At 42.7% G+C, this 21,036-nt stretch overlaps 1 protein-coding gene across 1 annotated transcript in view; it reads right to left on the reverse strand.

Annotated features, from left to right (window-relative positions):
- The window catches only part of LOC149286621 (inactive serine/threonine-protein kinase ULK4-like), a 274,564-nt gene that overhangs the window by 91,136 nt on the left and 162,392 nt on the right, over positions 1-21,036 (reverse strand). The window contains exon 31 of the mRNA XM_089493843.1: positions 3,317-3,422. Coding sequence (XP_089349969.1) covers positions 3,317-3,422 — 106 coding nt within the window. The remainder of the gene's footprint in view (positions 1-3,316; positions 3,423-21,036) is intronic.

The following is a 21,036-nucleotide window of genomic DNA, read 5'->3' on the forward strand; positions in this document are numbered from 1 at the left end:
CGCAAGGGTTGGCTCCAGGTAGCCGGAGCCCAGAAGTTCCCAGGTATGATAATATGTAAGACCCATCTTACACAAGAGTACAGACAGAGATGAAAAATCAGGACTGTTTGCGGAAGATATTGTGTACCCAAACACAATACTAGAAGCACCGAAACGGCATGGCAATACTCAAAGGGGAAGTCAGGGATTAGTGCTTAATAGTACATGAGCTGGGTTTCACTTAGAAACATTACTTGCTTATTTGGTCTGTGTGTGTGTTTCCTAACTATGTCACGTTCAGCGTACCAGGGGAGATGCTTTTGCAGGGGAGGACATGGTTCCCCCACAAGAGAAACCCCGTCAGTCTCAGAAGAGTTCTTTGCCCTCCAACCAGTTTCCTCTCAGGTTGAGTCTTTTGGGTTTGTGTGGCCATGGGACTTTACGAGGATCCTCCGACTGGGGACAGACTCAATGCTACACGCGCAGAGCAGTCAAGACAAGCTGTAGTCAGGAAGCCGGAGTTCAGGATAAGCCGTATCAATGCTGAGGTCAGGTAGCCAATGTTCACGAAAATCCGGATCAAGACGTGTCAAATAAAAGGAACACTATAGAACACGCTAGGATCAAATACCCTATGGCAGGCACCGATGTAACTAATACTAATTTGGCCCCAAATTCAAAAGGAGTGACATCACTCTGTTCCAGACGTTCACCCACAACCATCTTGTGTTTGCCGCGGCTGTGTGCGAGGCCCCAGCCAGCCACTGCAGTGAGCGGGGAAGACTGAGGAGGGTTCATCGAAGGATGCTGCCACAGGTGGACACTCCACACGGCGTGGGACAGTGAAGCGTGAAACTTGAGGCACTGACAGAAGGCCTCCCCCACCGGCGGACAAGTGGGTAGTTGACACTTTAGGGTTATAGCCTGCCATGAAACATGCTTGCCACTGGCATGCTAGTAAACTGAACAATCTACCTTAGCAGGTCAGGGAAGTGTTTCACATAGAGAGATTCTCCAGGGCACAGGGATGCTGTGGGGGCTTTATTTTGTAAGTGAATACAGTTTTGAAAGTGTAAACACCACAACTCCCTTTGCAGTCTCTTTTTGGCAGGCAAGCAGCAAATCTCTGGCAGCAAAGCACTCTAATTAAAATCAAGAGTGCTTTCCACACATATATATGTGGGGTCTCATTAGACCCCTTGAGCTCTCACGTGTGCCAGCAATGGATCTGTCGGGTGGTGAGTATTCTGGGCATTTGCACTGGTAAGCAAGGGATGTATTCGGCCAAACAAATCTCCTGTATCCCAGGGAGCTAGGGGCTGACGAAAAGAAACACGTGTTAAAGGGGATACTCCGCTATCATATGGTGTCCTTTCAACAGAATGATTGTGCAGGTCTTGCGTTTAATAATGCTTATTATTATTATTTATTGTTTTATATAGCACCATCAAATTCCGTAGCCCTGTACAATAGTGAACGCTTAATCATTTTCTTAGGGGCAAAAAACTTTACTTCCGCTATACGGATTCTGTAAGTCATATTTGCATTTTCTTGTTTATGGTATAACAAAAATCTAATTTCAGCCAGTCTGTGTGTACAATCCCCTATGTAAAATATTCCAAATTGCTTGTGTTAGTCGATGGAGTTGTTAATGTAAAACCTCCTTGCAGACATCCAGCAGGCATATGCTTTTAACTAATACATCCATGCTGTCACCAGCCTGCACAGCACCCCGATCTAATAAAGCATTGCTATGGTCAGTCGCCAGTTCCAATTTGTACCCACTCTTATCGGATTGCCTTAACCTTGAATTCTACAATCTTATTTTTTAATTTGTGTATAGTAAATCCTCAGACGATATTGATTTATTTATTTTTAATTGTAAGTGTAAAAGAGAAAGGAGCTTTTTGTATGAGCCACGCAAAAGCATATTTATTAAATGCCAAGATAGATTTGTCTAAAATGAGTTACATTTTGCCAGGAAAGGCAAAGTAAACACAAATCAGTGTCAGATATGAGATATACAACTCCCAGCAAGCTCAGTCTTTGTTGTGCCCAGTAGATAAATCTCTCATATGAAATTGGAGCCCAAGCATCGTGTTTTCCTGCATTTTTCTATTCCATCATATATATATATATATATCATTTTCAGTGTCTATGGGGACATTAGGACTGCAGAAGTACTAAGAATTTCTCTGTGTCACTTGACAAGAGCTGTCACTTCACATTTATACAAACACATTTCTGCCTTAGTGCTGTCGCACCATTAAAAGTCAAAAAATGAGTATTTAAAGGAGATTCTATAAGGTCTGATTTGACTGCCAGAATAAATCATGTTTTTAAAAGACATACCATTTTCACTGGAAAAAAATTATCTACTCTGAACAGATTTTTTTAAAAAATGAAGATTAATCTGTAAGTGAAAGCGATTAAAGGGACAGTTTACTAAGACAGAAAAAAGCACTTACCTGATGTAGAAGGTGCAGCTTTATAGTTGCCCTTCACCTCCAACAATCAGTGGCAGGAAAGTACTCCCTTTGAAATCAATAGGAGCACTTTCCGCACATGTGCCCAGTAGTCTGAAGAGGCCCCCCACCCGCAGTTCTCACCATGCCAGCGTTGGAGATAACTGGTGGCAAGTATATCATGTGTACGAAACTGCATTAAGCTGAACATATCTCGTGCATGGAAAATAGCTGGTGGGGCAAATGCATCTGGGGGGATACTGCAGATACTGCAAATTTAAAGAGACCTTTTCAGCTATGATTAAAGTACATATTGAAAGCAAAAAAGTCTTGGATTATCTGGAAACAGATTTATATGCTCATCAGAAGCTTGGAGTTTGCCTTTTTAACAATATTAACACATATAAGCAAAAGCTTACACACAAACAAAACAGGAGCATTGCTTTAGAACAAAAACTTGTTTTTACAATAGTATATAAGAGCATATTTTTGCTTTTCTACAACTGATCAGAGAAACCAATTTTCTTTCTACTACTTAGCGCTACATGTTAGGACATCATATTCCTCTGCTTAGGAAATGTTAACTATTCTCCCATATCATGCATGCGCAGTGGCAGGGCTGAAACTAATTTTTAAAAACAGCGCAACAAGAAACACTAATTACCTTCTAAGCCCTATTGGATGCCCCGTTTAGGCGTTCAGAGCACCAACCCTGTGCTAGGTTACAATACACAGTATATTCACCAGACTTGGCACTGTCTAGGGTGCCAGCACCAGTAAAGAGTAGGGCTTCTTCTCGAAGCATTATACAAATATATATATGGTTTTTTTTAAAATAACGCTTCTTTCATTGTACTTTGTAGTGCGCTTACCTTGCTCATAGAGAAGCTTCATATTTGTATCTTTCTGGGCCAGCAGGTTGTATAATAACAAGATAACGTTGTGGATTACATTACCCAGCATATTGTCTTGATGCATCTGTAATAAACATAAGGCAAACAATGAGGCATATAACACTTTATGTCCATCAAGATGTCGAAATACTAATTACCGGCTCCTGGATTTGGAAGCTCCTACATGTGGATGGCTTCACTGCAAGCCGCACACATCCCTAATGCCTTATATATCACAAAACTGTCTTTGGTCAAACAGTAAACTAATTCCGATACATTCCCTGCTCGAAGAAGATAAATGATTTGTTATAGCCTGCCACCAGTGGGTCTAATTATTTCAGAAGCGTGTTAGAACAGAAATGTATTTACAAACACCAAAATGACAATATCCTTTATTCACATCTAAGGACCTCACAATAAATAGAAGGGAAAAAAAGGGATAAAAGTCAATCTTTAGGAAAAAAACAACAAATAAGGAAAGCTATTAAGGTGCTGCTGCTTTGATAGAATGATAGATGGAAATGTTTGTGCAAAGTGCTTCAGACAGTGTCATTAATTTGTCACAGAAGACAAATGCGTTGTCCAATTCGCACCCAAGTATGTTACATAAATTGTACCTTGTAATTATATATACTTGATAGGACATGCTGGGAATTCAGATAATTGCAATATTTTTTAGTAAGTGTTCGGTAACAAAAGCATAATTTCCTTTAATTAAAATGACCAACTATGATTGTGTATGTATTCAGGAAGAAATCCTTAATACCGCGGATCCGTAATTTGGCAGACCTTTTGTTGAAAAGATAAAGTGCATTGTATTAGCCTTCTGAAATAACATTCTGCTCAGGACGCTAGCGGGTTGCTCTTGTGTTTCATAAAACAAGATGAAAAAAAAAAAGCTTCTTGAAAATCACATAAGGAAAAAAAATCTTTTATTGTCATTTTTGCTTCAGCCCTGAGCAGTCTTTTAGCTATGAACTGACCCATGAATACTGAGACATCTGGCTTTTTCCCATGCTACCAGGCAATAGCGAGGAAAGTCTGCTGTTAGGACAAAAGCAGAGAAATTGTGGCCTTACAGAACTTGGTCTGCAACCTCAGGTTCAAAGTGATAAGAATCTGTGTGTATATATATATATTGCTTGTGTGCAATTCAGGTTTAAGTGGCAGTTTTTTGCCCTTAAGAAAACTTAAGGAAGTAAGGTGAAAACTCCTGTAACCTACCTGCTTGTGTTGACAGTGAGGAGTCACCTGCACAGTATGGCCACAGCTGGCTCCTGTACTGTCAGGGACCAGCTCTACTGTGGACAGTAGGAAAGAGGCGCACGGGAGGAATTGAGCATTGTTAGGCATATTAATAGGGGTTTTCTTCTATCGTCAAGAGAACGATACGCACGTTAATGCAGGGGTCAACAAATTTGGTTTGGATCTAGGAGCCAGCCAAAAAATGTAGAAGCCAACTTTTATGTTCCTCAATCATGTTTCTATTTTTATATGACCCCCTGGTCTGCAGTTAAAGGATGTTTATTGGGGCAGTGCAACATAAAGCACATGTTTCTTCAGTGCTGCACCACCTTGTATGGTACTGCAGTTAGCCCCTTCGCGGCGAGGTGTATTTTACACAATAAAGACTCAAGCTTGTATGTTTAATGTATTCTTACAATAACATCATACAGTAACACACATGCTCACGCCATAAACTAATACACACACTCAGGCCCGGACTGGGACAAAAAATAGGCCCGGGCATTTAAGCCTGAGCAGCCCATATTTATTTATTTATTGTTAAAGCCCACCCTTCATGTACCATCTTTGCATTTACTCATTCACACAAATCATTAACACATTCATTAATGCAGTCTCACAAATCATTCAAGCAATTCATCCACACATGAATTCATTAATTGTCATACGCATTCACACAATTCATCCACACATTTATTCATTCATTCTCATACGCATTCACACTACCCCCTCTCCCCATTCTCACTATGTTCCCCATTTTCACTATGTACCCCCTCTCACTATCTATCCCCTCTCCCCATTTCTCACTATCTAACCCCCCTCTGCCCCTTCTCACTGCACCCCCCTCCCTCACCCTACTTACCTTGTTGCCGGAGCAAGCAGCAACTGCGGCCGGGCCCGCGGCAGGACTGGACTGACTGGGCCTATGCGGCCTCTACGGCCACATTAACGCAGGGCATAAGGGGCAACTGCCCCTTAAGCCCGCCGCAACTGCGACCGTGTCCGCCGCTCTAAGGGGCCGGGAAGCCCCCACCAGGGCCGGCCTTAGGGGTCTGCGGCCGCACAAGGCTTACATTAAAACATCGGGTTTTGTTTTTTTTTTACTTTATTTAACATCCTCCATGTTAAATAAAGTTAACAAAAACTTTATTCAACATGGAGGATGTTACATAAAAAAAAAATAAAAATACCCTGATGTTTTAATTTAAACCCTGTGCGGCCGCACACCCGTAAGGCCGGCCCTGGTGGGGGCTTCCCGACCCCTTAGAGCGGTGGACCCGGTCGCAGTTGCAGCGGGCTTAAGGGGCAGGTGCGGTCCTGACTGGGCCTATTTTAAGGTAGGGGCCTGGAGCTGCAGCTCCATCAGCCCCTAAGTCAATTCGGCCCGGCCCACCGGGCAAACGCCCGGTTTGCCCGATGGCCAGTCCGGGCCTGCACACACTATATGCTGACATACATTACACACGCATGCCAATGCCATACTGTAATATACACAACGCCATAGACACTAAAGGTACACTCATATACATTCACACACTACCCAACAACATACACACACTGGATAACACTAAACATATATAAACACACTCTCTAATACTATGCACACATACACTGACTCTAGCACTACGCATATATTAACATACATACTGATACTACAGTATACACACACTCACAGACTGACTCCAGTACTATAGATATACATACTGACTGGCACTACCCCCCCCCCAATCTCACGGAGACCTTCTTCCATTGTGAATCCAGCACCATATGCTTTCCTGCACCATGCATTGAAGCATGTGCTGTGAGGTGCCTAGCAGGGTCACGTACGGCACCCTCTTCAGCTCTATCCCACAGGGTTCACAATGGTAGCCCTAGTTGGTTTTTACCCCCTTGCCCGTAAAACCCTGGGCACCAGGAAGTGGTTTCTAGTCGCCATGATGACCTAGCACCCTGGGTTTGTGGAGCCCTGCATTAATGCATATGATAGCTGAGAGAGGTCCTTTTAAATGACCATGGTGTCCCTCATTTTCTCCTGCAGGAGATGGGATATAGTTTCGGCCAGTCAGTTCCAGCGCTAGCTTGGTGAAAGTAGTGGAAGAGGGGGTTGTGTGGCATGCAAATACCCCAGAAAGCAGTTCCATTTCAATGGCAGCACTTGAGAATCAGTGGTGATAGTTGTCGGACCACAGAGGAGGAGGCTGCAGCTCCTCTCTGATTTTTAAAGACTGCGCATTTAATTGTATTTCATAGATCTTGGGTATACCCACCTTGGAAACATTTCTACAAACACCCATGAGTTATACCTGACCACTGCCAAATAGTCTTAGTAAGGTTAACAAGTCTTGATAACATCACTTTGCACAAAGAATGGTCAATTTTTTATAAAAGAGAAATAAATAATATGTCTAGTATGATCCCATAAAATGTTTTTCTTTTATGAAATTTGAGATATACACGTCGCACTTCAATAAAACATAGTAGTCTTATACAAAAGCTATTTAAAATGGATACACTTTGTATACTAACTATTAATTAGGTAAATGTTATAAATTTACCACTTTTTCCTTTTTTATATACACATTGTAAGTATTTTTCAAGTACAGAAGCATTTTAAATTGCACTTTAATTATAATAATTTAGCTAATGATGGGAAACAAATTTACGAATGTGAGCTATATAAATAATGCTTGGGGTTTGTTTTTGTTTTTTTAAACAATAAGGGTTTGTGGACACTGCTGATTAAACGAATAATGATTTTGTTAAATCTCAAAGCCTACTAGGATATAGATGAGATGCAAGAGTGGAGGAGCAAGTGGGAGGGAAGGGGAAGGCGAGGGAATAATGTTTTTTTCCTTCTTTCTCACCTCATTTATATTTCACCTACCTCTCATATCTATTTTCCCTTTAAAAGGTTCACTATATAGGATATTTTAATTTATCTCACACTTTACCTTCACTTAACTTTCTCTATATTACTATTTAATTTCAATAATGCACTCCCCTAATTTTTCTCTCCTTTCGCTTTCTCTTCTTTATTGGTTTATATTGTCCAACTATGAAAAAAGTATTGACCTTGCTACAATTTATATATATATTTTAAATATTGCTCCCTTTTTCCTACATCAAGACATAATTGTGCTCTTTTTCTTCTTTAAAGCTCTTCTGTGCGTCAAGATTTCCACACACAGCATCAACGTTGTACTAGAATGGAAGTATTGTTATGTGTAGTTTTGGCTTTGGACACACAGGGGTTATAGGGATAATATAAGGTACCTATGAAAACCCAGGGTTTGAACTCACTTCAAAAGAGCTTTTCTATGTGACACACTAATTAAGTTTGAGATCCACAGGTCAAATTTGAGGGACAGCCAATAGTATGTCTAAAAAAGATCACATTTGAATATTAACATCATGAATCTGATGAAGGGGCCAGATTTTTATTGCATGTTAAACTATTACTTTGTATACTTTGGTAAATATATACGCTCCCAATGAGTCGCCAGTAAATTTACTAAATTGATCAATAAATGCGACAAGATAACCAGGTATGCTAATCATTGGAAAAGATTTTAACAAAAATTACCAGAGAGCAGGATGATTAACCCTAAATCAAAAGCATCTGCATTTTCTAAATATCTATTCAGGAATAATCTGTTCTATATGTGGAGGCTACAGCACCCTCAAGAATAAGATTTGTCTTTTTATTCCAGTTCTTGCCATTCCTACTCAACAATTGACACTTTACTAACAAAAATCTTAATATTTAAAAAAACAAAAAACTGTACCGCCTCAAATATTTGCTGCATTGTTTGGACTGATCATGCTCAATTGTCCTTGGACCATCAGGGCAAAACTTAATCTGAGATAAGTAACTTCCAAGCTCAAATGAATCTTCCTAGACTCTCACAGGAGAAACTAGACAAGCTCAATGGGCTCTTCTTCTTGACAGAGGTAAAGGATACATTAGAAATTTAAAAAAAGGGGAAGCGTTCTGGCCCCGACCGCTATGCAGCCAAATTCTATGAACTTTTAGATCCCTTTGTTTCTCCAGTTCTATGCAAACTATACGTCGACATAGGAACGGGGAAAACATTTCCAATTGAAATGCTTCAAGCAGCTATATGTCCCCTCCCAAAAATAGGTAAAGATTTTGTTAATAACTATAGGCCCATCTCATTGATTAAGCATGATATTAAGATTTTCCCAAAGATATCGGCAGGAAGGCTACAGGCAGGTATGACAGATCTGGTACCCTTGGATCAATGAGGCTTCATCTCTGGTAGATCGGGCAGTCATACATAATACAGGTAGGATATTTAACTTCACATCCATTGTAAAGTTCAAGCAGGTTGCACCAGTCTTGTTGGCCCTTGATGCAGAAACGGCCTTTGACAGGGTCGACTGGTGATTCTTGTCAGTGGCCCTTGATGCTTTTGGTCTGCAATGGCTTTTTAAGGTTAGTCCAATGGCTCTATATCCCACACCCCAAGCAAAAATAACTGATCTCCTTTTTGAATTCATAATTTTTTTACTTTAACAATGAGACCACTAAGGGCTGTCCTTTAGCTCTGTGCCTTAACTCTTGAAACACTAGCTACCGTGATTAGAGCTTCTGGCAAAGAAAGAGTTATCTGTTCTGATAAAAAAAGAACGTAAGATTATACTGTATGCGGATGATTTATTACTTACACTTGAATCTGATTGGGCGAACAGAAATATTTCATACTTGGGTATTAAGATACCTTTCTATTTAAATCAACTTTTTAACACCAACTATTCAGAACTGATTGAAGAACTTAAACATATGACTCGGAGTTGGAGGGACTAGAGGTCTCATGCCTTGGTTGAAATGATATTGTAAAGGCTCATTTTGTCTCAAAGGTTCTATACCTTCTATACCTATTTTTCTATCATTCCTCTTATTGTTCCTAGCATGATATAGAACCCAAGATAACACAAAATATACTGAATGAGAAACGTAAGTCACCTGGGATCGTCACCTATCCAGCTAAATTTAAACAATACAAAGCTTCTTTATTTATATTTTCTTGCTTGCAATAGAAAGGCCCTCCTAACCCAGGTTGGTATTCTTGCGAGAGATGATAATGTAAGATAAGGAATCATTCATTTCTACTGGATTAATCCACTGGTATCTAAGAACCTATACAACCAAAGTAATTGGTAATGTATTAAAGAACATGTATAATGTAAGGAAAATTATGGCATAATACCGCCTTAACCTTTCCCAGAATTAAAGTGAAATTTAAAATTATACACAATTACTAATTAAAAATTATTAAAGCCATAATCCAGTTAACCACATTCTTCTTTAGATGACTTCATGGATAAATGTCTTAGTTCTAAAGTGATATCTAAAGTTTTAATTCTCATGAATAGGAACTACAAAAATAATTTTGAATTGTAAAATTTGAAACTGAACTATGTAAAGCATTTCTTTTAGACTTGTGGCTCCATTCGTGGTCTACTTCAAGGAGGTCATCCATTGTATCAATCTTTAGGAAAATATCTTTACATTACTACATCATTGGTATATGGTCCCCTCCCAAGGACATAGGTTTCAGCCATCCTCTTCTTACCAATGTTGGAGATGCCATAGACACGATGGCTGCCTTTTTCATGTGTGATTGGAAATAAAAATGTTCTTTTCCATATCAAACTCCCCTCAAAAAAAAGGGCAGAGCAAAGATGTCTTTTTATTATTGTTTTACTGAAAAGTATATTTTACTGGTTCAAGATGACACAAACTTGATTTATACTCAATACTACAATTTAAATATTACAATTTCGTAATTTTTTCCCTATTTAAGAAGTGGCAGCGACTCTATTCACCAAGCCATTGTTCACAGGAGCATCTAAGCAGACGTAAACAAAATTAACTGATTGCTACACTAGATTTGCTAAGTTTATGGTTCAAATATGTCCATTCATCAGTAAGCAAAGCTGATCTTGTTTTTGGGAGACCTGCCGCAAAACCCAGAGCACTTAATGAACAGTACATTTGACAGCTTTAATAAAACATAGCAATCGCCAACTGAGATAATTAGAATGGAAGCAGCAAAATTCTAGTGTTTGGCAACACAGATGAAACAACTTCATTAAAATGTGCAGCTTTTGCAAATGAAAGGCATGGAAGCACTGGACCCTGAAGAATCAGCCTTCTCAAAACTAATTGCTTCAGTGTTTAAGCAGGACAGCAATGAAACACCAAGGGCACAGCAAAGAAATTTGAGAAGAGGCAAATCTGATTATTTTCAAAACATGCAATGCCTTTATCAGTTCCTTTCTTCGTTGTTCATATCAGAAGTTACTTTCTAACCAGCTGCCATATCCAGAGTTGGTTTGTAGTTCCATGGCAAGTAACCAAGTCCAATAGAGGAGTAAAAGTCAATGTTATACTGTAATTAAAATCTTGGTGACAAGAATGATGAATATCGGGATTCTTCCTTTAGTTTCTTCTTGTACAGTCCTGTCAGGGTCCGGCGACCCGACGTGGCACCCGTCGGGGTCCGGCGACCCCCGACACGGCACGCCCTGTCCTAACTTTATTGTTCCCCGAACACTGTTCGTGGGAACTCGCCGCTGTAGCTTCCCACTCGGGGGCGGAGCTTCCTCCAAGCTTTGCTCAGTGCTCATTTATTGTGCTTACCTGCTACATCCTGAGTGCGTCTTCCTAGTGATTTACCGTGTACCTACCTGGCTTTCCTCTGACCACGTTCCTGCCTGACCCTTATCTACTCAACGGCTCGTGATTTTTCTGTGTACCTACCTGGCTCTCCTTTGACTATGATTCTGCCTGACCCTTCTGTACCTCGTTGCCTGCTCGTGTACCATACCTCGGCTCGTGTCCTGATTGTGATTCTGCCTGACACTTCTGTACCTCGCTGCCCACTCGTGTACCGTACCGTGGCTTATCCTGACTCCGTCTGGGCCTTGTCTACTAAGTGCCTCTGCCTGCATATTGAGCTCTGTTTCCCTATAAAGACTTATCCTTCCCGGTTTTTTGTTCCTGACATAATAACTGAGCCTTATGGAGCCCGCAGGATTTACCGAGGCACTCACTACCCTGTCTCAGCAAATGACAGCTATGACACAATCTTTTCAAGAGATGCAGACCCAGGAAGAAGTGCAGTGCCGCCTAAAAAAAATCAAAATAGACAAATCACCAGGTCCAGATGGCATTCACCCCCGCGTTCTAAGGGAGTTAAGTAATGTAATAGACAGACCCCTATTTCTAATATTCAAGGACTCTATAGTGACAGGGTCTGTTCCCCAGGACTGGCGCATAGCAAATGTTGTGCCAATATTCAAAAAGGGGACAAAAAGTGACCCGGGGAATTATAGGCCTGTTAGTTTAACTTCTGTTGTGTGTAAACTGTTTGAGGGTTTCCTAAGAGATGCTATTTTGGAGTATCTCAATGAAAATAAGTGTATGACTCCATATCAGCATGGGTTTACAAGGGATCGGTCCTGTCAAACTAACCTGATCAGCTTTTATGAGGAGGTGAGCTCAAGACTGGATCGGGGTGAATCGCTGGATGTCGTATATCTTGATTTTTCCAAAGCATTTGATATGGTGCCACATAAAAGGCTGGTACATAAAATGAGAATGCTTGGGCTGGGGGAGAATGTGTGTATGTGGGTAAGTAACTGGCTCAGTGATAGGAAACAGAGGGTGGTTATTAATGGTACATACTCTGAGTGGGTTACTGTTGCTAGTGGGGTACCACAGGGGTCAGTTTTGGGTCCTATTCTTTTTAATATATTTATTAATGACCTTGTAGAGGGATTGTATAGTAAAGTATCAATCTTTGCAGACGATACTAAGCTCTGTAACGTGGTTAACACAATAGAGGACAGTGCACGATTACAAATGGATCTGCATAGGTTGGAGGCTTGGGCTGGGATGTGGCAGATGAGGTTCAACACAGATAAATGTAAGGTTATGCACATGGGGAAGAAAAATCCAGGCTGGGAATATGTATTAAATGGGAAAACACTGGGGAAGACTGACATGGAAAAGGACTTAGGAGTTTTAGTTAACAGTAAATTTACCTGTAGCGACCAGTGTCAGGCAGCTGCTCCTAAGGCAAATAAAATCATGGGGTGCATCAAAAGGGGCATAGATGCCCACGACAAGGAAATAATTCTACCACTGTACAAGTCACTAGTCAGACCACACATGGAATACTGTGTACAGTACTGGGCACCAGTGTACAAGAAAGATATAGTGGAGCTGGAGAGGGTTCAAAGACGGGCAACCAGAGTAATAAGGGGAATGGGAGGACTACAGTACCCAGAAAGATTATCAGAATTAGGGTTATTTAGTTTGGAAAAGACGGCTTAGGGGGGATTTAATAACTATGTATAAATATATAAGGGGACAGTACAGAGATCACTCCCAGGACCTATTTATACCCAGGACTGTATCTATAACAAGGGGACATCCTCTACGGTTGGAGGAAAGAAGGTTTCTACACCAGCACAGACGGGGGTTCTTTACAATAAGAGCGGTGAGATTATGGAACTCTCTGCCAGAGGAAGTGGTTATGGTAAACTCAATAAAAGAGTTCAAAAGGAGCCTGGACGTGTTTCTTGAAAGCAATAATATTACAAGTTATGGATATTAGATTAATAAGGACAGAACGTTGATCCAGGGATTTATTCTGATTCCCATATTTGGAGTCGGGAAGGAATTTTCCCCCTGGTATGGGGCAATTGGCATCTGCTTCATAAGGGTTTTTTTGCCTTCCTCTGGATCAACACAGTAGGGACACAATATGTATATAGGTTGAACTTGATGGACTTTGGTCTTTTTTCAACCTTATGAACTATGTTACTATGTAGACCAGCCAACATCACCTTTGGCAACAGGTGCATCAACTTCAGCTCCATCAGGGAGCTGCATCTGAGGCTGCCGCCACCCCTCCTGCTCCAGCCCCGGAGGGAGTTCCTGCCTTTGAACCAGCCATTCCGCTTCCTGATAGATTTGCTGGAGACCGTACCAAATACCGTACATTCATTACCTCCTGTCAAATCCTGTTTAATTTGAAGCCCAGAACCTATGCTACGGACTATGTTAAGGTTCACACAGTCATTGCTCTGCTAGCGGATGAACCTCAGATGTGGGCACACAATTTGATCCACAACCAAAACTCGGTCCTGGATTTCTGGCCTTCTTTCCGGCAAGCTCTTGACACCCTCTACGATGACCCTTTCAGAGCCTCTTCTGCCACATCCACTCTAAGAACCCTTAAGCAAGGGAAAAGACCAGCGGAGGAGTATATCACCGAATTCCGTCGTCTTGCTCTTGACTCTTCCTGCAACGAGGCTGCATTACACGACCAATTCCGTTGGGGTCTCTCGGAGGCCGAGCTTGCCGCACCGGTGCGGGGAACTCTGATATCTGACAGTCGGGGAAGGTCTCCGCGATGGACGCAGACAACCCCCACTGCTAGCCACACCTCCTTCCGGCTGCAGCGTAAGTTGTGTTGGGGGGGAGACAGAAGGAAGACTGCCTCCCCGGTATACAGCAGGAAATTGGAAGCACCGGTAAGTGTGTGTGGGGTGTGGGGGGAGGGGAGTGTTAAATGGGGGGGAGACAGAAGGAAGACTGCTGCCCCAGTATACAGCAGGAAATTGGAAGCCCCGGTAAGTGTGTGTGTGTGGGGGGGGGGAGTGTTAAATGGGGGCATAGGGCATTTCTGGAGGCAGAGTGCTTAATGAAATGCCTTTTAGCCCCCTGAACGCCACTCTGCCTCCTGAAATGCCTTATACCTCCCTATATGCCACTCTGCCCCATAATATGCCTTTTAACCCCCTAAATGCCAGAGTGGCATATAGGGGTATAAGGCATTTCTGGAGGCAGAGTGGCACATAGGGGGTTAAAAGGCATATCATGGGGCACAGTGGCATATAGAGGGTTAAAAGGCATATCATGGGCCACAGTGCCATATTGGAGTGGCAAGCCTGGGGGCAGATGTGCGTAACTGGGGGGCAGGTTGGAAAATACAAGGAAATAAAAACAAAATTTTTTTCTCAATCATAGCTTTTATTAAAAAATTTAATAGTTTACATGAATTAACATTTACTGGTAAAACTTTTTTCCTATAGGGTCGTCTTATATTCAGGCTTTTTCTTTTTTTCCTAAATTATTATTCAGATTTTGGGGGGTCGTCTTATAATCAGGGTTGTCTTATAATCGAGCAAATACAGTATTACCGAAAGTTCATTAGAGATTTTTCCAAACACATACAACCCATCACAGCTTTGACCTCCAAGACCACTCCATTCATCTGGTCAAAGGCTGCTCAACAAGCATTCGATTTCCTTAAAACCAAGTTCGTCTCCGCTCCGATACTTCAAATGCCTAATCCTCAAGTTCCTTTCATTCTTGAGGCTGACGCCTCTGACTCTGCCGTAGGAGCTGTTTTATCCCAAAGACAGGCCACAGATGAACAATTACATCCCGTGGCCTATTTCTCACGTACTCTGTCCCCCGCCGAGAGGAATTATTGCGTCGGGGAACGAGAACTATTAGCCATAAAACTGGCCCTTGAAGAGTGGAGACATCTCCTGGAGGGCGCCCTGCACCCAGTGATTGTTTACACTGATCATAAAAACCTTGAATAACTACGGTCAGCTAAGCGGTTACAACCTCGCCTGGATAGATGGGTTCTGTTTTTTATTCGTTTCCAATTACACATCACCTATCGGCCTGGTTCACGTAACATAAAAGCTGATTCTTTGTCTCGTATGTTTGAAGCACCCATGAAAGATCCCGCACAACAGGATATAGTATTACCACCCACTCATTTCATTTCTATTACACACAACCTTTGGAACTCCGTACGTGAACACTCGGGGGTTAACAACTCAGAGACATCCACTCTACAAAGACGCCAAGGATTATACTACCACCAGGGTCGCATCTATGTTCCCCCTGAGGCCCGTTTACAAATACTACAGGCTCATCTTGACTCACCTCTTGCCGGTCACGGGGGCATTCATCAGACCACAGACCTAATCCAGCGGACGTTTTGGTGGCCGGCTCTTCACAAGGACGTTTGAAAATACGTTGCTTCATGCAACTCCTGTGCTCGTGCCAAGGAGGCTCCTAAAAGTCCGGCAGGCCTTTTACAGCCTCTTCCTGTGCCCTCTAACCCTTGGACAGACATCTCAATGGACTTTATTACAGATCTCCCACAATCGGATCATTTTACCACTTTGCTGGTGGTTGTTGACCGATTCACAAAGATGGCACACTTTATCCCTTATAGTCGCCTTCCGTCTGCCACCGAGACGGCCGCCTTGTTCATTAAAGAGATTTTCCGACTACACGGATTACCTGAAAGAATCGTCTCCAACCGGGGATCACAATTAACCTCTCATTTTTGGAAGGCATTTTGCACACAACTTCACATGAGCCGTAACCTATCCTCTGCCTACCATCCTCAGAGTAATGGACAAACGGAACGGACCAACCAGACGCTTGAACAATATCTTAGATGCTATACTACGTATTTACAAGGCGATTGGAACCAATACCTACCACTCGCTGAATTCGCTTACAATAATCACATCCACCGCTCGATTAAGACGTCTCCTTTCTCATACGGATATCATCCCTCCATGCTACCAGGAGCACCGATCCTCAGCCCAGTACCCTCGGTTGCCGAACATGTTAAGCGTTTATCAAAAACTTTTCTATATTTAAAAAGGCTCAACACCGTTATAAATCTTTCGCAGATCATCACCGGAGAGCAGCCCCATCCTACCAACCTGGAGACAAGATTTGGCTCTCCACAAGACATCTTAAATTAACTTGTCCTACGCAGAACTTGGGTCCCAAGTTCATTGGTCCATTTACTATTGTGCGACTTATCTCCTCCTCAGCAGTAGAGTTACAATTACCGTCATCTTTGTCTGTTCATCCAGTCTTCCATGTATCCTTAGTTAAAACTTTGGTCATGAACCCATTTCCCGGTAGACACGCTAGTCCTCCTCCTCCGGTCATCATCAACAATTCCCCTGAATACGAGGTTAAGGAGATCCTGGATTCACGTTTCTTTCGCAACCATCTGCAATACTTAATTTGATGGAAAGGCTATGATCCTAACGAGGACTCTTGGGAACCTGCTGGTATGGTTCATGCGCCTGCTCTGGTTTCTTCCTTTCACCGTCGGCATCCCGATCGCCCTGGTCCTCGTAAAGGCCGGAGGCCTTCCGTTAGGGGGGGGACTGTCAGGGTCCGGCGACCCGACACGGCACCCGTCGGGATCCGGCGACCTGACACGGCACCTTACCTGGACGCCCGCTACCAGCGGGCATCGGATCCAGCACATCTTCTGCTTGCTCCCCCGTCCGTCCGGCTTCTGCTAGGCGCGCGCGCCCTGTCCTAACTTTATTGTTCCCCGAACACTATTCGCGGGAACTCGCTGCTGTAGCTTCCCACTTGGGGGCGGAGCTTCCCCCGAGCAGCAGTTATTGTGCTTACCTGCTACATCCTGAGTGCGTCTTCCTAGTGATTTACCGTGTACCTACCTGGCTTTCCTCTGACCACGCTCCTGCCCGACCCTTATCTACTCAATGGCTCGTGATTTTTCTGTGTACCTACCTGGCTCTCCTTTGACTACGACTCTGCCTGACCCTTCTGTACCTCGTTGCCTGCTCGTGTACCATACCTCGGCTCGTGTCCTGATTGTGATTCTGCCTGACCCTTCTGTACCTCGGTGCCTGATCGTGTACCGTACCATGGCTTATCCTGACTCCGTCTGGGCCTTGTCTACTAAGTGCCTCTGCCTGCATATTGAGCTCCGTTTCCCTATAAAGACTTATCCTTTCCGTTTTTTTGTTCCTGACAAGTCCCTACTAAACTGGGCATGTTGAATTAGTCGTCTAATATTGTCCGATCAACTCTGATGAGGTTTGCCTTTTCCCCTCCCTCAAGTTTGTTTATTTTCTATGATCTAGCAATGTCCTGTCTGGCAATTCTCAGCTACTCGGGTCTCATATTTTGGATCATTTGCTTTCTATTAATGAACCTGTTAACATGCTTTTCTATTTATGTATATACTTATATAATTCAAATTCTGTTGTACTCTATCAAAGATACATCCTATACTGTAAAACGTTGGTAATTTTTTATCTAAAAGGATCATAACAGGTGGCATACGGTTTTCCAGCTGTTACAAATTTCTGAAATGTTTTGCATTTCTCCCCCCAAATATGCTGAACAGGTTCTGCTGGTAAACATCTATGCACGAATACATTTTACAGACCATTAGTACTTACCATCATGGTAAAGAATAAAACTGTAAATGTTTTAAATGAACATTTAGCTTGGACACACAAGCGAATCCTGAGCTGGGGCGAATCTCCTAAGTGACATCTCTAAGTGAGGAGTTACAAGCAAAGAAGGAGTTAAAAAGCAAGAAGGAGGGTAAAGTATAAATCCTTGTGATTCCATATATTTATATATATATATATTGCACCTTACTGTCTGTTTTTGCCAGTTATTTGAGCTATCCCCATTGCCAAGATGTCCTCCATGTTTGACAATGCGGTCAGGTGTACATCTTGCTCAATGTATGCAATCCTTGATCAGCGCTTCGAGGGTGCATATTGCTGTGCGAGATGTGTGCGGGTTGCTCATTTGGAAGCACAAATCCTGAGTCTAGAGGAGCAACTGGCAACACTGAGATCTATTGACAACTTGGAGAGGAGTCTGCTGCTCACTGAGCAAGCTCTCTCGGGGGTAGAGGTGGGGGAGGATAGCGGGATGGAGGTACAGGACAGTCAGGCAGCTAGCTGGGTTACAGTTAGAAGGCGGGGTAGGGGGAAAAGCGCCAGGGAGGCTAGTCCTGATCTAGCACACCCCAACAAGTTTGCCCGGTTGGCAGATGAGGGGGATGTTAGTTCAGAGTTAGCAGTACTGCAGCAAGTCACTGCCTCTGACCACCAGAGGGGTGTCTGCTCCAGTAAGGAGGGAAGGAGGAGCGCAGGGCAGGCCAGACAGGTGCTGGTAGTGGGGGACTCAATTATTAGGGGACAGACAGGGCGATCTGTCACAAAGACCGGGATCGCCGAACAGTGTGTTGTCTGCCTGGCGCTCGCGTTCGGCACATCGCGGATCGGGTTGACAGATTACTGGGGGGGGCTGGAGAAGACCCAGCAGTCATGGTGCACATTGGCACCAATGACAAAGTGAGAGGTAGGCGGAGTGTCCTTAAAAATGATTTCAGGGACTTAGGTAGCAAGCTTAAGGCAAGGACCTCCAAGGTAGTATTTTCTGAAATATTACCTGTACCACGTGCCACACCAGAGAGGCAGCGGGAGATTAGGGAGCTAAACAAGTGGCTCAGAAGCTGGTGTAGGAAGGAGGGGTTTGGGTTCATGGAGAACTGGGCCGACTTCTCTGTCGGATACAGGCTCTACGGTAGGGACGGGCTGCACCTCAATGGGGAGGGTGCAGCTGTGCTCGGGGAGAAGATGGCCAGAAGGGTGGAGGAGTGTTTAAACTAGGTAAAGGGGGGGAGGGAAACTACAATATAGAAGGGGAAGATAGTGTAGATAGAAAGCTGGGGCTTATAAATGTACCTGGGGGTGGAGCGGAGGGAGGGGTTAGAATAGTCAATAGGGATAGGCTTCATAGGGAAAAAAACCATACACCTCTAAATTGTATGCTTACTAATGCCAGAAGTCTGACCAATAAAACTGACGAACTGGAGTTAATAATGTCTGAAGAAAACTATGACATAGTGGGTATAACAGAGACATGGCTGGGCGGTTAACATACAGGGTTATAGTCTATTCAGGAAGGATCGAAAAAAACGAAAAGGGGGAGGAGTTTGCCTTTATGTAAAGTCCAGCCTAAAGGCCACACTGTGGGAGAATATATGTGAGGGAAATGATAATGTGGAGTCATTATGGGTAGAAATATATGGAAAGAAAAATAATAAAATACTGATCGGGGTTTGCTATAAGCCACCAAATATAATGGAAGCAGCAGAAGATCAATTATTAAAGCAAATAAACAAGGCAGCAAATCACAATGAGGTGGTTATTATGGGGGACTTTAACTATCCCGACATAAACTGGGAAACAGAGACCTGTGAATCTCATAAAGGAAACCGGTTTCTGACTATAAGTAAGGATAATTATCTGTCCCAAATGGTACAGGACCCGACCAGAGGGGGCGCCCTACTGGACTTAATATTAACCAACAGACCTGACAGAGTAACTAATGTGCAGGTCAGGGGGCATCTAGGAAATAGTGATCACAATATGATACATTATAACTTGTCCTTCAATAAGGGAACTCTTAGAGGAGCCACAAGAACCATGAACTTTAGGAAGGCAAAGTTTGATCAACTAAGAGAAGCCCTTAACACTGTAAATTGGGAAAATGTCCTCAAAAACAAGAGTACAGACACTCAATGGGAGATTTTTTAAGGATATCTTAAATTCTCACTGTGAAAGGTACATACTGTATGGGAATAAAAGAGTCAGGAACAAGAGAAAACCAATGTGGATAAATAAAAATGTAAAGGGGGTAATAAATGGCAAAAAAAAGGCATTTAAGCTACTAAAACAGGAAGGCAGTGAGGAAGCACTAAAAAGCTATTGGGAAAAAAATAAAATATGTAAAAATCAGATAAAAGCAGCAAAAGTGGAGACAGAAAGACTCATTGCCAAAGAGAGTAAGACAAACCCCAAAATGTTCTTTAACTATATAAATAGTAAAAAGGTTAAAAATGAAAGCGTTGGCCCCTTAAAAAGTAATGAGGGAGAAGTTATAGACGGGGATCAGGAAAAAGCTAATCTATTAAATATATTCTTCTCTGCTGTATTCACAGAGGAAAATGAAATGCCAGGTAATATACAGCAGGATGAGATAACTGCCCCAGTACATGTCGCCTGTCTAACCCAGGAAGAAGTGCAGTGCCGCCTAAAAAAAATCAAAATAGACAAATCACCAGGTCCAGATGGCATTCACCCCCGCGTTCTAAGGGAGTTAAGTAATGTAATAGACAGACCCCTATTTCTAATATTCAAGGACTCTATAGTGACAGGGTCTGTTCCCCAGGACTGGCGCATAGCAAATGTTGTGCCAATATTCAAAAAGGGGACAAAACGTGACCCGGGGAATTATAGGCCTGTTAGTTTAACTTCTGTTGTGTGTAAACTGTTTGAGGGTTTCCTAAGAGATGCTATTTTGGAGTATCTCAATGAAAATAAGTGTATGACTCCATATCAGCAAGGGTTTACAAGGGATCGGTCCTGTCAAACTAACCTGATCAGCTTTTATGAGGAGGTGAGCTCAAGACTGGATCGGGGTGAATCGCTGGATGTCGTATATCTTGATTTTTCCAAAGCATTTGATACGGTGCCACATAAAAGGCTGGTACATAAAATGAGAATGCTTGGGCTGGGGG

The sequence above is a fragment of the Sceloporus occidentalis genome, unplaced genomic scaffold (genome assembly GCF_023333645.1).
Source record: "Sceloporus occidentalis isolate IW3139 unplaced genomic scaffold, rSceOcc1.0.p SCAF_67, whole genome shotgun sequence".
NCBI lineage: Eukaryota > Metazoa > Chordata > Lepidosauria > Squamata > Phrynosomatidae > Sceloporus > Sceloporus occidentalis.